Source organism: Lactuca serriola, chromosome 4 (assembly GCF_051521515.1).
Source record: "Lactuca serriola cultivar US96UC23 chromosome 4, Lser_US96UC23_V15, whole genome shotgun sequence".
NCBI classification, from domain to species: Eukaryota; Viridiplantae; Streptophyta; class Magnoliopsida; order Asterales; family Asteraceae; genus Lactuca; species Lactuca serriola.
In genome coordinates, this window is record NC_136411.1 from 58939736 (window position 1) to 58959536 (window position 19801).

General features: G+C 38.4%; 3 protein-coding genes across 4 annotated transcripts; 2 read left to right on the top strand and 1 right to left on the bottom strand.

Annotated features, from left to right (window-relative positions):
- The first annotated feature begins 4063 nt into the window (after window positions 1–4063).
- Window positions 4064–11104, top strand: LOC145101670 (lipase class 3 family protein). Of its 2 annotated transcripts, XM_079038927.1 has the most exons (14): window positions 4064–4605; window positions 6077–6215; window positions 6311–6530; window positions 6832–6932; window positions 7091–7212; window positions 7288–7485; window positions 8693–8847; window positions 9001–9104; window positions 9394–9515; window positions 9603–9700; window positions 9781–10025; window positions 10147–10567; window positions 10683–10743; window positions 10845–11104. In XM_079038927.1, exons 1-14 carry the CDS (start codon window positions 4324–4326, stop codon window positions 10845–10847), a joined length of 2271 nt encoding a protein of 756 aa, XP_078895053.1. In that variant the 5' UTR covers window positions 4064–4323; the 3' UTR covers window positions 10848–11104. The 2 variants fall into 2 exon arrangements, with proteins under 2 accessions (XP_078895053.1, XP_078895052.1); XM_079038926.1 differs by having other exon boundaries at window positions 4065–4605; window positions 10683–11104.
- A 550-nt stretch (window positions 11105–11654) lies between these two features.
- Window positions 11655–12251, top strand: LOC145098414 (uncharacterized). The gene has a single exon (XM_079036048.1). The coding sequence runs from the start codon at window positions 11655–11657 to the stop codon at window positions 12249–12251; it is 597 nt and encodes a 198-aa protein (XP_078892174.1).
- A 5150-nt stretch (window positions 12252–17401) lies between these two features.
- LOC145098415 (uncharacterized) lies at window positions 17402–18265 on the bottom strand. Its single transcript, XM_079036050.1, has one exon. The coding sequence runs from the start codon at window positions 18263–18265 to the stop codon at window positions 17402–17404; it is 864 nt and encodes a 287-aa protein (XP_078892176.1).
- Between the last annotated feature and the right edge of the window lie 1536 nt (window positions 18266–19801).

Below are 19801 nucleotides of genomic sequence, written 5' to 3' on the forward strand. Positions count from 1 at the left end.
TATAGCTAAACCAAACAATCTAAAGCTACCTAATTCTAGGGATATGCAAGTTAATGTTTGTCCAATAGTTAATCAATATTAATGTAACAGCCCAATTTTCATAAAAATTTTAAAATTTTGTTTTCATAACATCAACCATAGTAAATATAAAAATTCCATTACATATCCATGTTATTTTGAAAATTCAAAGTACAAAGGACCAAAAGTGAAAACACTGGAGAATGCATGCCACGTCATCAAGTCGGGCCCTTGCCCTTATCACTAGAAGTACCTGAGACATACAAATAAACTGTAAGCACAAGCTTATTGAGTTTCCCAGTCAAACAAAACATATAATCACATAATGTAATGCTCATACGTATACATACAAATTGTCATGGACTCCCTCCATGGTCTTCAATGGAATGTCATGGGCTACCTCCATGGTCTTATATCCGTATGCCATGGGATCCCCCATGGTCTTCACATAAACCCATGCATAAATCAAACAACATATCATTTCCCATTCAATACAAACATATCATATTAATTATGGGCCAACTTTGGTGCCTTCGACCCATGAGTGTGGTAAGAAGACTCACCTCAAATACTAATAGAAGTTGAATAGTCCCTAGCTCTGAGTATCTACTCTACTCAATCCCTAAATATAAACAATTCTTTAGATTCAACATAATACTCCAAACCCTAAGAGTCAACATTAGTCAAAGTCAAAGTCAAGGTCAACATTCCGAGTTGACTCAACTCGTCGAGTTTGGCTATCAACTCGTCGAGTTCCCTTATTGACTGGCCGGATCGCGAAAAGTCCCACCAATTCGTCGAGTTCACTTATGAACTCGTTGAGTTGACCATAAAATCCACTTCTTAATGCATTAAGCCGTTTCCTTTGAATCCAAGGACTCCAAACCTCATACCCCTTTAAAAATGATGTTTAGAAGGGTAAAGTTTCCAACTTTACCCTCAAGGACCATCCATAAATCTTCAAACTCAAACCCTAGGCCCTTTTAAGAGGGTCTTGACCCATTAAGCCCTTAAACTCTCACTCCAATGTTCCAAAACACAGATCTGATGTCCAAAGTTAGGCAAAGCACGTAAAGTTTCAAACTTTACGTCCATCCATGCTAGAAATACCCTCTAAGGCTCATCTATGACTTCATAATGGACATATTGCATGAATGGGACATAAGGACCAATAAAGTTTGTAACTTTAAGCTTCAAGAGGTCACGAAGGGGTCAGATCTAGCTTGACAACCCCTGGAACCCACATCTTTTGGACAACTCAATCAAACCCCCCAAAATCATGCTTAAACTTCAAAATAAGAAGATCGAGATGAATACATGACAAAGTGACAACTATATACCTAAAAAATGCTTCCTTTGAAGAAGAGCTTCTGGATCTAAAGCCCCTCCTTCAAGATAGATGCTTCCTACCTTTAAGCTCCTTTCAAGAATCACCAAAAACCACTCTTTTAAGCTCACCACACTTAAGATGCCAGATGGAAAACGAATCTAAGGTTTCTTTGGACATGAAGGTTGGTAGGGAGGCCAGCCAAGGGAGGTTAAATCATTTATATAGGGTGCAACACCCTAAATTAAGGTTTCATCTTGGGCCTTCAACTCATCGAGTTGGTCTCCCTAACTCGTCGAGTTGGACCATTAAATTCCGCGGCCAAAGAGATTCATACACGGCGAGTTGGAGCTCCCCAACTTGTCGAGTTCTATCCCAAATCCTTAAAAACATGATAAGAAATGACTAATACCTGGACCAAGCGTTACAATTAATAAGAATTCCTAAAAGCACAAAGCAATTGGCAATTAAGCAGTACAACTAACCGGCTATTCTAGCACATATAACAATTTTATGTCGTAGAACAATAAATAAGATTTGAACACTTTCCCTTTTTCCTTTAGCACTGAGTAACTGTATACAACGTGCTTTCAATCACCTTTTTCCAAACCGTTTCGTTTAGTTTTATAAAATTTTATTTTTAAAAATAACTCTTGAGCCGCGAACTTAATTTCAGAACTCACCGAAGTGAGATTGATTATCTCAAGATGTGCTCTGATACCAACTCGTAACATTGCAAAATTTGCAATAAATTTTGAAAATTTAAAAACCAATATAAGTATATTCAAACCAGAATCGAATGATCAAGGTAATTTCAAAAACCATTTGGTAATTTTAAATTCCAAAAAAAACATAATCCAATGTAACATAAAACTCCAACAATCCATCCCGAGCCAATGTGTATTGTCATGCCCTGCCATCCTGAGTACTTGCTGATCCTGAAACAATATTATTAAAGGAAAAGAAATATGCACAAAGCTTAATAAATTTCACACATACACAATATCATATCTTACAAGCTCTACCCCTGACATACATGTATCAACAACATTAGTCACACAACCATACACACATGTAAAAGAATAAATCGGAAACAAACATACACATGTTGAGACACATTGGTTATACCCAAATCCCCCTTGCTCATTACGTCAACCCTTTGGGACACATTGGTCAAGCCCAATCCGCCAAACCTAACCCTATTAGACACATCAGCACCGACCCCCTTGCTTAGTGTGTCGACCCTTGGGACACATGGGCTATGTTCGATCCCTAACTAAACAGTAACCTAACCTAGTGCTACCCACATATACATCCTATAAGCACAAATGAGTTAAAGTAAAAGATGCACAACATCAATCATTATAATGAGAAACTCACATCGAGTATCATGATAAACCTCTGACTGTAGCTCGAAAACCCAATCACACCAATTCACTTTTCCAAATTCCTAAGAATATAAATCTAGATTAAAAATGGCTACCATTCACCCTAAACATATAAGTAATCTAATAAATTAAATTTCTAGATTTTAACCTAAAACAACATCCTGTTCAAGGCCACTTTAACACCACCACCAAAGCCTACCAAAGTTACAATATTTTTCCATATTCTAGTAGTTCAATGTCTTATATTTCTAGGAACCACTTGTACATGTCCATACAAGTTTTCTATAATTTTCCATGGATTTTACAAAACTACATATCAATGCAGTTAATTTTGGACTAGTCTGTGAAAATAATGATTTTCACCCTAGTTAGCCAACATCAGGTCAAGGAAAAAATTACGGGCATACTAGACTCAAGATCTGAAATTTGAGAAATGACGAACCCTAAATCCGACTCCTGATGATTTTTCTAGGATTTTTACAAAACAGGATCAGAATAGGTATTTTCCATAAATTCCTAACTTTTACTTATTGGGTTAATTTGACATCTTAACCCAATAAGTCATCAACCATAGACTATTAATGCTGGAAATTAAGTTCCTAATAGTAGCAATATTACATTAAGTCAAAAAGCCAATTAGAATCACAAACCCTTACTCAAAGTACATTAGCAAATGTGAAAATCCAATGTATGTTGCTATTAGATAAGTTATGTACTTAGGGTTTTTAGGTTTCATCTTCTCAGCACCCAAGCCTATTATGAACTCATTATCATTGTTGGAAACAACACCACCCATTTCCATCATAGTAGTGGTGGCCGGAGGTGGCTTCCACCACCATAACGGTGGTGGTGATGATTTGACTAAGAAGAAGAAAAGGGCAAGGAGAAAAATACTAGAAGCATACCTCAAAGTAGAAATTTGATCTAAGACAAGCCTACACAAGCTCCTACTCCACCCACTCCTATCTTTTCCGATGGCTACGAGATCAATACAGAGTTTATGACATTTTTAGAATGGCGGTGGTAGCGACCTAGATAAACAAAACATTCTAAAATCAAAAGCTACATGAAGTAGCTTTCAACAAAACGCTCCAAAATCAAACGCTACCCGTTAACCGCTACCGCTATCCGCTACCAGCTATTTTTGCCGAACACGTCGTAAATCGAGATGGAAATTAATATAGATAATAATTACAATGCTTTATAAATGTTTAATTTAAAAAAATATAATTTCAAGAAAATAATAATAAAATAATTATTTATAATAAAATATATTTATCAACATTTTGAAAACAATATCAAGGCCTACGATTAAAGAACTTTACATCTTATCTTGCTAATCAAATTTGTTTGACCTAAGTTCATTTTGTAATTCGTTTTTTCTTTGAATTTCTCTTACACGCATGATCAACGAGCGTCAATAACAAGGGCCCGCACGTTTTCTGAAGAATCAAACAACCGAATTCAACGAACATCTTCACTCTCTTCCCCAATAACTCAATGATTCCCAGAATCCCCAATTTGGTCGTCGATGTTAAATCCCTTTCTTGTTGATCGTATCAATGTGACTATTAATCTACTAGCATCACAATGATCGAGGGGTTTAACATCAAGCAGGTGAGATGGAGCGCTATGTTTCTAGGGATTTCGAATCTTCTATTGATAATCATCAACATCATTTTGATCACCGTGGCTTATCCGGACTGTGACTTTGGAGATATTATTCCATTTATTGTGATTCTTTTTGTCTCGTTTCTGAGAATAGTCACGATGATTCCGATCGCAATTTCCCAAAGAGCTACGGCCATGACGATTATTAATACTCCTTCCGAAAAACGAGCTGTTGGAACCCTAATTCGGCGTCATCGGCGGGTAAAATTTCACATCGATTTCTTCTTTTTCTTCTTATTTATATTAGTAATCATACAATGACGGGGTTGGTTAAGAAAAATGTTCAGAAAATGAACATCAGTAAGAAATTTGTTTTTTTTACCAATTAGTGGATCAAACTCTTGATAAATTTTGTTTAAGGACTTGGTGTTTTCAACTTGATCATATAATACATGATGATAAAGATAGGTGATAAATTGTGCCTTTCCTTGCTTAACCTCTGAACTGGTCCACAACATAAAAAAATTGAGAAAGAGTATAGATAGGTGATAAGTTGTGGCTACAGCAAGCCATCTCCATTTTTGAGATATCAGTATGCTTCTACACATAGTATTTGCCCACATATCACTTGCTTTTATAGAAATAAGATCCTTCAAGGTTTCATGAACTACAGATTGCTTTACATAACCTTGTGCCTTTCCTTGCTTAACCTCTCCACAACATTTCATCATAATACATGGTAAAATATATACTATTCTGTAGAAAACATATCACCATCATTTTGCAAAGGAACCATTTCACAAAACTCCTGTTTTGAGCTATATATGGTTTGGCAAATTCTTGACTCATGTTAATCGCCTTAGCCGATGATTTTAATCTTTCTTGAGCTTTATTAGCTTCTTTAACTCACTGCCTTTGATTTCCAATGTCCTAGGAAATCTATTCCATATCACATCAACATATCATACACATGCAAGTCCATTGACAATATCATTTTAGGCCTTAATCCTAAGCATATACATATCATTTTAGGCCTATTCTTAAAACATTGACATATATTCCAATTAAGATACTTTAACACATCTGGTCCTTTACAATGACACTTTAACATATTATCCTACGTGAGCTTCCTGTACATATTGTTTGTCTATATTGTTAGCATGCTTTACACATTACTTATCAATCATAGAAATGATGGAACCTTTAGATATCTCATAACATATCAGTAGATACATAGCATAATACCATATTGGACATGTTGCATTACAATAGAAGACATGTCTCATACTGTCATATCATAACACATACTTGGCTCATAAAGCTCGTCACACCCATTTAGAGTCTTAGTTCTTTTCATAGACAAGTAGTCTTAACATAACCACTTGTCACATCAGGTTTGACTTGTCATACCTTTATCATTTAATTTCCATTTCCATATCATAAACATGTTTCATCAAGATACATGTCCTTTCTCCATCATCCACATTGTTATTACAATACATCATCTAGGATTTAATCTTGAACAGTGTGAGTATTGGCATTGTTGGACCTTGTTTTTCCTAATTATTAGCAACTAATTGTTGAATTTATGCATTAACAAAATTTGGTATCCTATCTACCTATACCCAATCATACAAATGGAATATCTTTGTATGCAAATGTTCCATTGGAATTGACATATCACAATTGTACAGATGTCACCTAATTTAAAATTTCTGTTATTACTTAACAGATTAGATACAGGAAGTGGATACGGTGGACCCGATTTGCATTTGTAATTACAATGTTCCAGTTTATGAGTGCAAGTTATCTTGTATTCAGTGTTTCAAGAAATGTTTTTGAAGATCGAACTCCAAATGCATGTGTATTAGGTAAACTTGAGTCTCATTTCTCTTATTTTGTTCTTTCCACTATTACAAGTGTCTTACTATCCCTAAAACTTTTTATTTTTTTTTTTTTTCTACAGGGATTCTTTCAACTAACAAGATCTGGCTGCATAGTATGTTGGTTCTATTCATCATCATGGTGTGTTTTGTCACACTGTTACAATGTTTTTCAGGATCTGATGTTTTAAGATGGAGATCTTTCTACACAAATGAAAACAAAGCATGGAAACACCATTACCATGAGATATTTGATCATGGCATCCGTGAGGCATTGTGCTGTATGGGACGTATAAAATACTTGTATGCTTCCGAATCTTTTTCTTTCCCCATTAAGTGTTGTATACATAACGTCTGTTTCTTTTCAACCATCTGAATGAGTCTAAATGACCATTTTACCCTTACATTCCAAAAACATACATTTCACAATAGAGATGATGCGAGGAAAAAAAAGAAGGGGAAATAGGTAAAGGGTTAGTGTCTTAATACAGCCATGTATAGCTGTGTAGATTAAGTGCTTAAGACATTAAGCTCATCAAGTCAAAAAGAAACAACCCTTTAAATTCTTATGTGTATTATTGATTTTGCTTACTTCAAATTGTAGAACTGCAATGGAGGAAGATGAAGTTTTCTCAGTGGCACAGTTACTGGGTGACCTTGTTGCTTATCGTGCATCTGGGAAAGGACATCTAGAACTCTTGGCAGGTTTTTCTTTTCTTTAAAATGAACCTAATTTGTTTACATTTGAAAAGAAATATTATGTTAATTTTGTGATAAGGTCTTTCTTTTTTTTTTTTTTCTCTTTATTTTTGTGATTGACTCTATTACTTTCTGTGACTTGATTAATTAATTACTGTATACAGGCCTAGCTTTGTTGCAAAGGGAAAGCCGAATGCCTAATTTTCAAGAGGAAGTCACGGTGGCTTCTCAAGAATTGATTCAAGGAGCTGCTGATTTTCATCCTTATGCAGAAGCTGCCTATACAGTCAGTTTCATAACTTTTGCCTTTTCATATTTTTAAAACAGTTTCTCAATTTTAATTAATTAATTAATATTTCAGGGTCTTTTACTAGATGTTGGAAGAAACCCTGTATTGTTCCTTTGTGCATGGTTGCATAGGCAAGGGATTTGGACACCTTGGGTTAGAAATAAGCTTCCTGAACTCAAAGGAGACAATTGGTGGAGAGGTCATGCAAAAGCTTTTTTAAAATATGTCAATTTGCCCCCTGATACACTTCGACAAGGACGTGTCTATCAGGTTATTTTTGTAATTTTTAATCTGTTGTTACTTCATGACTAGTTTTCACTTTTCACATGTCTTTATTCTATATATCCTTACATTTGTTGGGATATTTACCCAAACAGTCCCTGCCAAGAACTTTTCTCTACATAAATGGTCCCTATAAATTACAAAAATTGTTATTCGACAGTTACCATTTCTATAATTTTGTGAAACATAAGGACAATTTCTGTAATTTTGCTTTTAGGCATGGACTATTTCTGTAATTTTGTGAAAAGTAGGGAACTTTTATGTAAGTGAAACACATGGACCATTTCTGTAATTGTATGAAACATAGGAACCATTTCTGTTAATTTGCTATTTGCCAGGGATCATTTCTGTAGTTTTTTAAAACACAAGGACCCTTTTTATAAAAAATAATTCTATATATCCTTACATTTGTTGGGATATTTACCCAAACAGTCCCTGCCAAGATTTTTTTCTGTACATACATGTTCCCTAGTTTAACAGAAAATTACAGAAATGGTCTCTATATAGAAAAAATTACAAAAAGATCCCTGTACAGAATTTCTTTTCTTTATAAAAATGGTCCTTGTGTTTTAAAAATTTACAGAAATGATCCCAGCCAAATAACAAGTTAACAGAAATGGTTCCTATGTTTCATACAGTTACAGAAATGGTCCCTATATAGAAAAAATTACAAAAACGGTCTTTGTGCAGAATTATTTTTTTTATAAAAACGGTCCTTGTGTTTTAAAAAATTACAGAAATGATCCCAGCCAAATAACAAGTTAACAGAAATGGTTCCTATGTTTCATACAATTACAGAAATGGTCCCTATATAGAAAAAATTACAAAAACGGTCTTTGTGCAGAATTTTTTTTTTTTTTATAAAAACGGTCCTTGTGTTTTAAAAAATTACAGAAATGATTCCTGGCAAATAGCAAATTAACAAAAATAGTTCCTATGTTTCATACAATTACAGAAATGGTCCATGTGGTTTCACTTGCATAAACGTTCCCTACTTTTCACAAATTACAGAAATTGTCCCAACGTTTCAAAAAATGATAAAAATGGTCACTGTCTAATAGCAAATTTACAAAAATGGTCCCTGTGTACGAGAACATTAGAAAAAAATTTATCGAAAATATAAGATTAATAAAGGTCATCCCACTAGTTATTTATTTGTTTTGAACTTTGAAGTTGGATATTGTTGGGTTTTCAGGCGAGATGTGAAGCAGCATACTTTGTTGTGGTTCTTCATGACATAAAATCTGTTGTGATTTGTGTGAGAGGAACTGAAACTCCTGAAGATTTACTAACAGATGGTTTAAGTAAGGAATGTGTGCTTGCTACAGAAGATATAGATGGTTTGATATAGTACGTTCTGTTCTCTCTCTCTCTCTCTCTCACACACTCAAAATGGAAAAAAATAATCTTGCATTTATTTTGGGACAAGTTTTATAATATTCTTTTTTAAACATTTATTTTTGAATGGCATCTTATTATGACATTTTCATGACCTTGTCACAGTGGTAATCTTATTCCACCAGGTTCAGGATATTATGGACACTCCGGTATAGTCGAGTCTGCACGTGATCTCTATCAGCAAATTGATGGAAATCCTGAAAAAAAAGGTATGAATTTAATCTTTCTTTCTCTTTTTTAATCATACTATTTCAGCAAATCACACAAAATCCATTACATTACATTATCTCCTTTTACCATATTTTGATACTATAACACACATTAACAATTTTCCATGTAAACAAATCAAACTTGGTAACAGGTTTTTATAATGTAATGGCATTTTGTGTAATTTGCCCAAACAATATATAACTAGGGTGGAAACATTATCATAGTGTTTATAATGTTTATCCTAATGACAATTTAAACTGATTTCTTCTAGAATTTATTGAAAATCAGAATTCCAAGCTGGCGGATTGCTTACTTCATTGCTGGGAGAGGGATGTGAGTGTGAAGGCTACAACCTTCGCATTGTGGGACATTCCCTTGGTGGAGCTATCGCTTCAATGCTAGGATTAAAGGTATATTTAAAACCTTTCATTTTGAGAAAAATTACAATTTAGTCCCCGGACTTGTTTGTTTATAATTTTCCTTCTTCTTATCAACAGTTATATGGTCGATACCCTCAGTTACAAGTTTATAGTTATGGCCCACTTCCATGTGTAGATTCAGTCTTAGCAAATGCATGTTCAGGTTTTGTCACAAGGTAATTTTTTTATTTTTTATTTATTTTGTCATCCATTTTTCTCCCAATTATTTTTTAAAATGTCTACTTATTTTCTGCAGTATTGTGTACGATAATGAATTTTCATCGCGCCTTTCGCTTGCTTCGATCATGAGGTTGCAAAGAGCTGCCATGCTGGCACTATCGAATGACAGGGATGCTGACTCAGCAAAAATGCAGAAACTTGCAAGAAGGTTTCTTTCAGTGAGCACTTATCTATGGCACAAGCCTCATGAGGAGCCTTCTTCTTCTTCAGGGTCAAGCTCATTGCCACCAAGAAATGAAGACGAGGGTCACGCTATACGTGGTACTTAATTACTAAAATACCCCCATTATGTATATTAAAATCAAAATAATAAAAATAATTTATTATATCCTGCAAAATAACTGTTTGCATGTTGACACTAAGCTTTTGAAAATCACTGTAGTGAGCATTCGGGAACAAAATGAAGATTCCAATCATTGGCATAATATAGACATAAATGATACATCGGATGATGATAATAATGTCAATCGCAGACGTTTTTCATCAAATAGAAACTCTAATCCGTATTATGAGCCTCCACATGATGAGGAGACATCACGTGATCATCTTGTATCACAGTACATGGAAGCCATGCCATCATCACATGAAAAAGAGGAGACACATGAAAACTTTAGAGAAATGTTTTTGCCAGGTGTCATCATTCATATAATCCCTGACAAGAAAAATAACGATGTCCCTCTTTATAGAAGATGGAAGAGTACACTAACCACACAGTGTGGGTTTGAAGCTTATGTGGTTAAAAAGGAAGCTTTCATGGATTTGATTGTATCGCCTTCTATGTTCATTGATCACCTCCCATGGAGGTAAATCATCCAACTAAATCATAACACTTTTTATTTATTTATTTTTAATTTCAAATGAAAATAAGAAAAGGTAAATAATCAATCTAATGGAAAAATTTTATTAACTGATTGGTAGATGTTCGTATGCTCTGAAGAAATTACTTGAAAAGCGGAGTCTTCAACAAGAGTGTGATGGGGTGAGTTTGAGATCATGATGGATTAATTAAAACCTTCTTTTACCCATTGAATTTAAAGTTGGAATCTTTTAATTGCCATGTGTTGTAATTTAATTGAACAGTGAGCTGTCATCATAACTAACTACTAACACCTACCACACAAGGGTGAAATTTATTGGGCGTAGTTTTTGTATAGCATACAAGTAGTGGATAGTTTGTAGAAATTAAATTAAGTTATGTAAGTATTTGAAGAAATTCAATGATTAGATGATTTAGTTTTGAACTTGTATTAAACCACAGTTAGGAGAGTTACATTACCAGACTTGATGTATGTAGCTTAAGCAACTAGATTCATGTCACAGAAGGGCTGTTTTCCGTTAAAGTTTGGGTTTATGTGTATGTATATATATTATTTTTAATTTAGATGTGTATTATTGTTTTCTAGACCGGAATGGAAGGGCACACACAATGAGAATTTTGAAAACGTGTTTAGTTCGTCTATTTTTCTAAATTTTTCATGGAAAATGAAAATTTTTAATTTTTTAAAGTTACAAAGAAGTTGGAAAATTTTGGAAAATCGATAATCATTACTTTTCACATTTTTCTAATTCCAAAATTTTTCTAAAATATAAACACTCACTCCCACCCCATCCACTTCTACCTACTCACCTTAACACCCCCAATCCACCACACTCCTACCTACCTACACTCACTCTTAAGCCTACCTTCACACACACACACACACACACTCCAACCCCCACAAACACATATACACATACACACACACACACCCATAAACACACATACACCAATCCCCATAAACACACCCACACCCACACCCACATTCAAACACATGCACACACACCAACCCCCACAAACACACACACACACACACCAATGCCCCCCCCCCCCCCCCCCCCCCCCCCCGCGTCATGTCTGGTGCAACTGAAACAAACTCTACAAAGGCAATCCATCCCGTTTACACAGTTACCAACATACACACCAAAGTGAGAGTTCTTGGTGGCACCAAGGTCACGTATTCCTCTTGGGTTCGATTGGTCAAACTTCACACCAAAGGCTACAAAGTTTTGTCCCATATCGATGGAACAGCACCCCCAGCAAAGATAGATCCAACTTATGACACTTGGTCAGAAATTGATGCTATTGTTCTCCAGTGGATCTACGGGACCATATCCGATGATCTCCTTGGTCAGGTCCTTGATCCGGACTTTACTGCATATGATGCCTGGTCCAAACTTCAGAACGTTTTCCTCAATAATAAGGGTTCTTGGGCAGCAGCTCTAGAACATCAGATCAACAACTTGACTCTTCGAGCAATGACACCCCTTGAAGCTTACTGTCAGCGACTAAAGGACCTCTCTGGTCAACTTAACAATGTGGAGTGCCCAGTCAATGAAAAACGTCTCGTATTGCAACCGGTTCGTGGTTTACCCTCAAAATTTGACACAGTGGCCGCATACATAAATCAGACTTCTCCCAACTGGGATACTGCATGCTCGATGTTATAGCTTGAAAATCAAAGACAACGTGCCCGTGAAACTCACTCACCTGTCGAGGTCGACGCTACTGTTGATCATGAACCACAATCGAACCCTAAATCAAGACGCGGGGACATTAGAAACAGAGGCCGTCCATCCCATCCACGTAACTCGAATCCACGTTTCTCATCGTCATCTCGTTCTCAAAACAAAACAAACCAAGCACCTAATAGTCGCCCACCAGCTACAAACCAGAATAATCGGCGCAGTCTTCATCTTGGTCAAAATTGCCCCCATGGTCCATTCATCCGCCTCCTTATTGGGCTTCACCACCACCATGCCCGTATCCTACTCAGCCTGGTTGGGCCTCACCTTGGCCTGCACCTCCGACACAGCAGCAGTAGCAAGGCCAACAACCATAAGCCCATTTTGCTGAAGTAAACCCACTGGAACTCTCCGAACTCGGGGCAGCTTTTTCAACAATGACTTTGGACCAAAACGATGACCAGTGGTACATGGATTCAGGAGCAACTACTCATCTTACCCGAGATGCAGGTAAAATCTCAATTCCAAGTGTGTCATCTATAAAATTGGTATTTGTTGGAAATGGTAATCAAGTACCAGTAAATGGATCAGGTCACTCTCTTTTACCAAACCCACATAAACCATTTCATCTCAAAAACATTCTTCACACACCCAAAGTTATCAAAAATTTAATCTCTGTCCGTCAATTTTGTCGAACAAATAATCTATCTGTTGAATTTGATTCCTATGGTTTTTCTATAAAGGATTTCAGCACTGGGAAGCTCCTAACGAGGCACAATAGTGATGGTGACCTCTACCCCTTCACGAATCAAGAAACAGCTCCAACTTTATCTTTTTTATTTCATCTAGTTCATCTTTTTGGCATTATAGACTAGGTCATCTAGGACATTTTGTAATGGATTTTCTTAGTTCCGATAAATATATCTCTTGCAATAAAATTGATCGTTCCTTTGTTTGTCAATCTTGTCAAATTGCTAAGCACAAATTCTTATTCTTTACCGACTCCACATCCACCACCATAAAACCTTTTGACCTTGTCCATGCCGACTTGTGGACATCACCACTCCGCAGCAACATTGGTTTTAAGTATTACCTTATTTTAATTGATGATTTCACACACTTTATATGGGTGTTTCCGCTCAAGTACAAATCTGAAACCCATGAAAAGATAATACATTTTCACAAACACATACAAACTCAATTCAACACTACATTTAAAACTCTCCAATGTGACAAAGGGGGAGAATTTGACAACCACCAACTTCATCACTTTGCATCTACTATCGGTCTTCATATCCGTTTTTCTTTCCCTCACACTTCCCAACAAAACGGGACAGCCGAACGTATGATTCGTCGTATCAACGAACTCATGTTATCTATTTTAACCCACGCCTCTCTACCACCTTCCTTTTAGGTCGACGCCCTTCACACCCCAGCTTACCTTCACAGCATCCTACCCACCAAAACACTTCACAACTATACCCCAACCTCCGTCCTCTATCTCAAACATGCCACATACGATCACCTACGGATTTTTGGTTTTGCGTGTTACCCCAATCTTAATGCCACACAACTATAATTACAAAAGAATCGATGCCTTTCACTGATAAAGGAGGGGATTAAATACCCAATGTACAGAGAGATTACAGGAGGAAATTGGGGAAAATCTAGGCTAAATAAGGAAGTACTAATTTACATTAATTACACAGTAAATATAAGATCGGAAATATACAGAAGGTGTATATTTTGGTTAATACTCCCCCGCGATCGAATGGTTGGCTGGCTGAATAGAGAGACTGGAACGGAAGCGAGTGAATAGATGACGGGGTAATCCCTTGGTAAATATATCTACATATTGGTAATTAGCAAGGACATGTAGAACGTGAAGGGAACCCATGCGAACTTTTTCGCGAACGAAATGGATGTCAATCTCAATATGCTTCGTGCGTTGGTGCTGAACCGGGTTTTGAGTAAGATATACAGCTGAAATGTTGTCACAATAAATAATCGTTGTCTGGTAAAGCGGAAGATGGAGCTCGAGGAGTAAGTTGCGTAGCCATGTAGTTTCAGCTGCGGCGTTGGCAACGCCTTTGTACTCGGCTTCAGCACTGGACCGGGAGATAATTGGTTGTCATTTGGACGACCATGAAATGAGATTATCATCGAGAAATACACAGTAGCCGGATGTGGACCGTCGAGAGTCGGGACATCCCCCCCCCCCCCCCAATCTGCGTCAGAGTATGCAGTGAGTTTTGTAGATTTGGAGGGAGAAATATGGAGTCCATGATGATGGGTGCCTTGGAGGTATCGTAGAATACGTTTCAGAAAGTTAAAATGTGGATCGCGAGGGGCATGCATAAAGAGGCATACTTGTTGGACAGCATACGCAATGTCGGGGCGAGTGAAGGTTAAGTACTGTAATGCTCCAGCGAGGCTGCGATATAGAGTCGTGTCTTGCATTAGGTCGCCGGCAGTTGTGCTGAGTTTAGAGTTAGTGTCAACAGGAGTGGCACAAGGTTTACATTGTTGCATGTTCGCCCGGTGAAGAATATCATCCACATATTGTTCTTGGGTAAGAAATAATCCTCCATTTTGATGTTTCACTTGGATGCCGAGGAAGTGATGAAGAGGCCGAAGGTCCAACATAGCAAACTCTTTGGATAATAGAGTGTTGAAGTGTCGAAGAGTTGCGTCGTTAGAAGCGGTCAATACAATGTCATCCACATAAAGAAGAAGATATGCCATTTTTGTGCCTCGTTGGAAGACAAAAAGAGAGGTATCACTTTTGGTGCTTTTAAAACGCATGTGTGAATGAATGTTGCAAAGCAATGATACCAAGCTCTCGGGGATTGTTTAAGCCCGTATAAAGATTTTCGTAACCGGCAAACATGTGTTGGGTGTTGTGTGTCCGTGAAACCAGGGGGTTGGAACATATACACAGTCTCATTGAGATTCCCATGTAAGAATGCATTCTTTACATCTAGTTGGTTTATAGGCCATGATCGGGAAACGGAAAGACTAAGAACTGTGCGGATTATGGAAGGTTTTACTACGGGACTGAATGTTTCATCGCAGTCTACTCCGACTTGTTGGCATTTTCCATTAACGACTAAGCGTGCTTTATATCGTTCAAGAGTCCCGTTTGCATGAAATTTGTGCTGGTATATCCACATACAACGTATGACATGAGCCTCGGGGGGATGAGGTACAAGTTCCCATGTGTTGTTATCTATTAGAGCTCTATGTTCATCGATCATGGCGGAGTACCAGTTTGGATCAGATAGGGAATGTTTGTGGGATTTGGGAAGAGGTGAAATGGTGGAGGTGTTGGTGTTGGTGTTGGTGTGAAGGTTGAGTGGTGGGTTTGGTTTGGTGATTCCAGCTTTGGAGCGGGTGGTCATGGGATGATAGGATGTAGGTGGGGGTGGCGGAGGTGGAGGGGTTGGTTGGGTTCTCCGGGAGTAAGTAAATGGGTAGTATGAGGGTGGGGCAAGGGTAGGTGGGGACCAAGTAGTGTCGGGGGTTTGGTTGGAAGAGGGAGAGGAAAAAGTGGTTTCGGTGGGAGTGGAGATTGATGTGGTTGGTGGGTGGAAGAGGAGAGGAGAGGGTTCTGTTTCAAGGAAAGAGTAATTGTGTGGTGGGTTTAGTGTGTCAGATGCATTAGGAAAAGAAGTTTCATCAAAGGTTACATGTCGGGAGAGAATGACTTTACCCGTGGACATGTCAAGGCACCTATATCCTCGGTATTGGGCTGGGTAACCTAGAAAAAGACAAGGTGTAGACCGAGGTGCTAGTTTGTGTTTGCGGGTGGCGGTTAGGTTGGGAAAGCAGGCATAACCAAAGGTTCGTAGGTAGTCGTAAGTTGGATGTTTGAGGTAGAGGACGGAGGTAGGAGTTCGGTTGTCAAGTAATGGAGTAGGAAGTATGTTGTGCAAGTAGGTAGCGGTATGAAAGGCCTCAACCCAAAAGGAAGGTGGTAAAGAAGCATGGGTAAGTAAGGACAACATGATTTCGTTTATGCGACGGATCATTCGTTCTGCTGTGCCATTTTGTTGAGAGGTGTGTGGGCACGAGAATCGAATGTGAAGACCGGTGGTGGAAGCAAAATTCTGGAAGTGATGATTGTCAAATTCACCGCCCTTGTCACATTGGAAAGTTTTGAGGGTGATATTGAATTGAGTGTGGATATTTTTGTAGAAGGCTTTGATTTTGGGAAAAGTTTCTGATTTGTATTTTAAGGGAAACACCCATGTAAAATGGCTGAAATCGTCAATGATGATGAGGTAGTATTTAAAATTAGTTTTACTGTGGATGGGTGAGGTCCAAAGGTCAGCGTGAACTAGATCAAATGGTTTGAGAGTAAAAGATGTGGAGTGTTTGAATGGTAGGCGTTTGTGTTTAGCAAGTTGGCAAGAATGACAAACTGATATACAATCATTTTTATTGCAAGAAATATTTTTATTTTGACTAAGAAAATTTATTACATGATGACCCGGATGACCGAGTCTAAAATGCCAAAGAGGCGAACTAGAAGAAACATAAAAGGATGAAGCTGGAGCGTTGACTTGTTTGGTGAAGGGGTAGAGATCGCCAGAGCTTTCGTGTCTAGAGAGGTGCTTCTTGGTCTTGTAATCCTTTATAGAAAAACCAAAGGAGTCAAATTCAACAGAAAATGAATTATCACGACAAAATTTACGAACAGATATAAGGTCTTTAACGGTATGAGGTGTGTGGAGTATATCTTTCAGATGAATAGGTTTGGATGGATGGGGTAATGTTGTATGACCTGATCCAATAACTGGTACTTGATTTCCATTTGCCACAAACACAGATTTAATAGAAGACAAAGTATGGACCAAGATTTTACCTTCGTTGGCTGTGAGATGAGATGTAGATCCGGTGTCCATGTACCAATCATTTTCTTGGTCCAGAGTCATAGCTGAAAAGGCAGCCCCGAGTTCCGAAGATTCAAGTGGGTTTACTTCTGTAAGATTGGCTTCAACTTGTGGGTGTTGTGGTTGCTGCTGGGCAAAAGAGGTAGGCCAGGGAGAAGCCCATCCAGCTTGAGTGGGATATGGACAAGGTGGTGGTGAAGCCCAATATGGGTGGGCCCAGAATGATGGTGGGTATCCGGCCTAGGTAGGGCGTGTTTGATTGGACATAGGGCTTCTGTGATTATTTGACTGGGTTTGTGTTGTTCGACCAGAAGACGTATAACCAGGTCGAGAAGGAGATGCAGAGACAGGTGCTCGACGATTTGTGTTGCGCTGCTGGTTAGGGCGGCCTCTGTTTCCAGATTCGCCACGTCGGGAATTAGAGTTTGCTGGTGGGTTGTGTTCAACAGCAGCAACGATCTCTGTGGATGAGTGCGAGTCTCGAGCACGTTGTCGCTGGGTTTCAAGTTGAAGCATGGAGCACGCGGTATCCCATGGAGGTAGGGTTTGATTGATGTAGGCGCCGACTGTGTCAAATTCAGATGGCAACCCATGGATAAGTTGAAGAACCAAACGTTTCTCGTTGATAGGGCAATCGACGTCATTCAGTTGACTTGCCAGATCTTTGAGACGTTGGCAATAAGCTTCAAGGGACGACATTGCTCGAAGGGTAAGGTTTGTGAATTCGTGTTCAAGAGCAGCAGCACGAGATCCTTTGTTGTTGAGGAAGATATTCTGAATTTTGAACCAGGCTTCATATGCTGTAGAGTCCGGTTCAAGTACTCGCGCAAGGAGATCATCTGAAATCGTTCCATAAATCCATTGGAGGACGATGGCATCAATCTCTGACCAGTTTTCATAGGTCGGGTCAGTCTTGGATGGAGGGTCGGAACCATCGATATGGGTAAGGACTCTGTAACCTCTAGCATGAAGTTTGAACGAGCGAACCCATGAAGAGTATGATACCTTGGTACCATCAAGGGTGCGGATCTTGTTCTGTATGTTCATGACCACGTAGACGGGGTGGAGGGATTTGACAGGAGTTGGGTCTTGATTGTCTGACATCGTGAGTAGAGAGGATGATCAGAAGCAAAGTAAAGATGTCCAGCTGTAGCTGAGACGGCAGGGAGAGATTTTGGGGTAAGGAGCACTTGGCTCTGATACCATATAATTACAAAAGAATCGATGCCTTTCACTGATAAAGGAGGAAATTGGGGAAAATCTAGGCTAAATAAGGAAGTACTAATTTACATTAATTACACAGTAAATATAAGATCCGAAATATACAGAAGGTGTATATTTTGGTTAATAACAACAACACAAACTCTCCACAATATCTATTCCTTGTGTTTTTCTTGGTTACCCCGCCCAATACCGTGGTTATCGCTGCCTCGACACATCTACGGGTAAATTATCCTCTCCCGCCATGTCACCTACACAACCACAAAACTACTATTTCCTTGACACTGACCCTTCCCCTCTTATTTACCAACCAAACATCACAAACAACCAACCTACTATCCCAGTCGAACCAACATCGGCAACTTCACCACCATCTATCACCCCTGTCACATCTACCAACTCTCCACACCAGCCTAAGCCTACTCCGACTGAACCCTCCACTTCCAATCGTTACCCGTTCATCTACTCTCGCCGAAACCCACAACAATAAACCCAACCACCACCACCTTTTCAACACCCAATGACAACCCGATCTCGATCTGGTATCACAAAACCAAACAAACCCTTTAACCTTCATACCACCATAAACCATAAAATCATCTCCCCACTTCCAAAATCCTACATATATGCCTTATCTGATCCAAACTGGCACTCTGCAATGACTAATGAATACCAGGCTTTAATAGATAACAACACATGGGAATTAGTACCACGACCCAACAATGCTAATGTCATACGTTGCATGTGGATTTACCGACATAAATTTCACGCTAATGGGGATCTTGTGAGATACAAAGCACGCTTAATCCTCAATGGAAAATATCAACAAATCAGAATAGACTGTCAGGAAACATTCAGTCCCGTCTTGAAACCTACCACAATACGGACCGTTCTTAGTCTTGCTGTATCAAGATCATGGCCAATTCATCAACTCGATGTAAAGAACGCCTTCTTACATGGGGACCTCAAAGAAACCGTGTATATGTTCCAGCCTCCCGGATTTATGGATAAGCAAAACCCAAATCATGTATGTCGATTACAAAAATCATTGTATGGGCTCAAGCAAGCACCACGAGCATGGTATCATCGATTTGCAACATACATTCAAACATGTGGTTTCAAAAGCACTAACAGTGACACTTATTTATTCGTTTTCCGACACGGTGCACAAATCGCGTATCTCCTTCTTTATGTCGATGGCATCATCTTGACTGCATCCGACTCCACTACTCTTCGGTACTTCATTTATCTTTTATCCAAAGAGTTCGCAATGTCCGATCTTCGCCCTCTCCATCATTTCCTCGGAATTCAAGTTCAACACAAAAATGGAGGACTTTTCCTTTCACAGGAACAATATGTTAATGACATTCTTACAAGGGCCAACATGCAAAATTGCAAGCCATGCGCTACACTTACTGA

Excerpts from the sequence above, each read along its gene's own strand:
- LOC145101670 (XM_079038926.1), top strand. The coding sequence starts at position 4,324 with ATGATCGAGGGGTTTAACATCAAGCAGGTGAGATGGAGCGCTATGTTT. Across the intron at positions 9,105-9,393 it reads TGGAAATCCTGAAAAAAAAG|AATTCCAAGCTGGCGGATTG; the intron begins GTATGAATTTAA and ends ATTGAAAATCAG. Across the intron at positions 10,568-10,682 it reads ATTGATCACCTCCCATGGAG|ATGTTCGTATGCTCTGAAGA; the intron begins GTAAATCATCCA and ends ACTGATTGGTAG.
- LOC145098414 (XM_079036048.1), top strand. The coding sequence starts at position 11,655 with ATGTCTGGTGCAACTGAAACAAACTCTACAAAGGCAATCCATCCCGTT.
- LOC145098415 (XM_079036050.1), bottom strand. The coding sequence starts at position 18,265 with ATGTCAGACAATCAAGACCCAACTCCTGTCAAATCCCTCCACCCCGTC.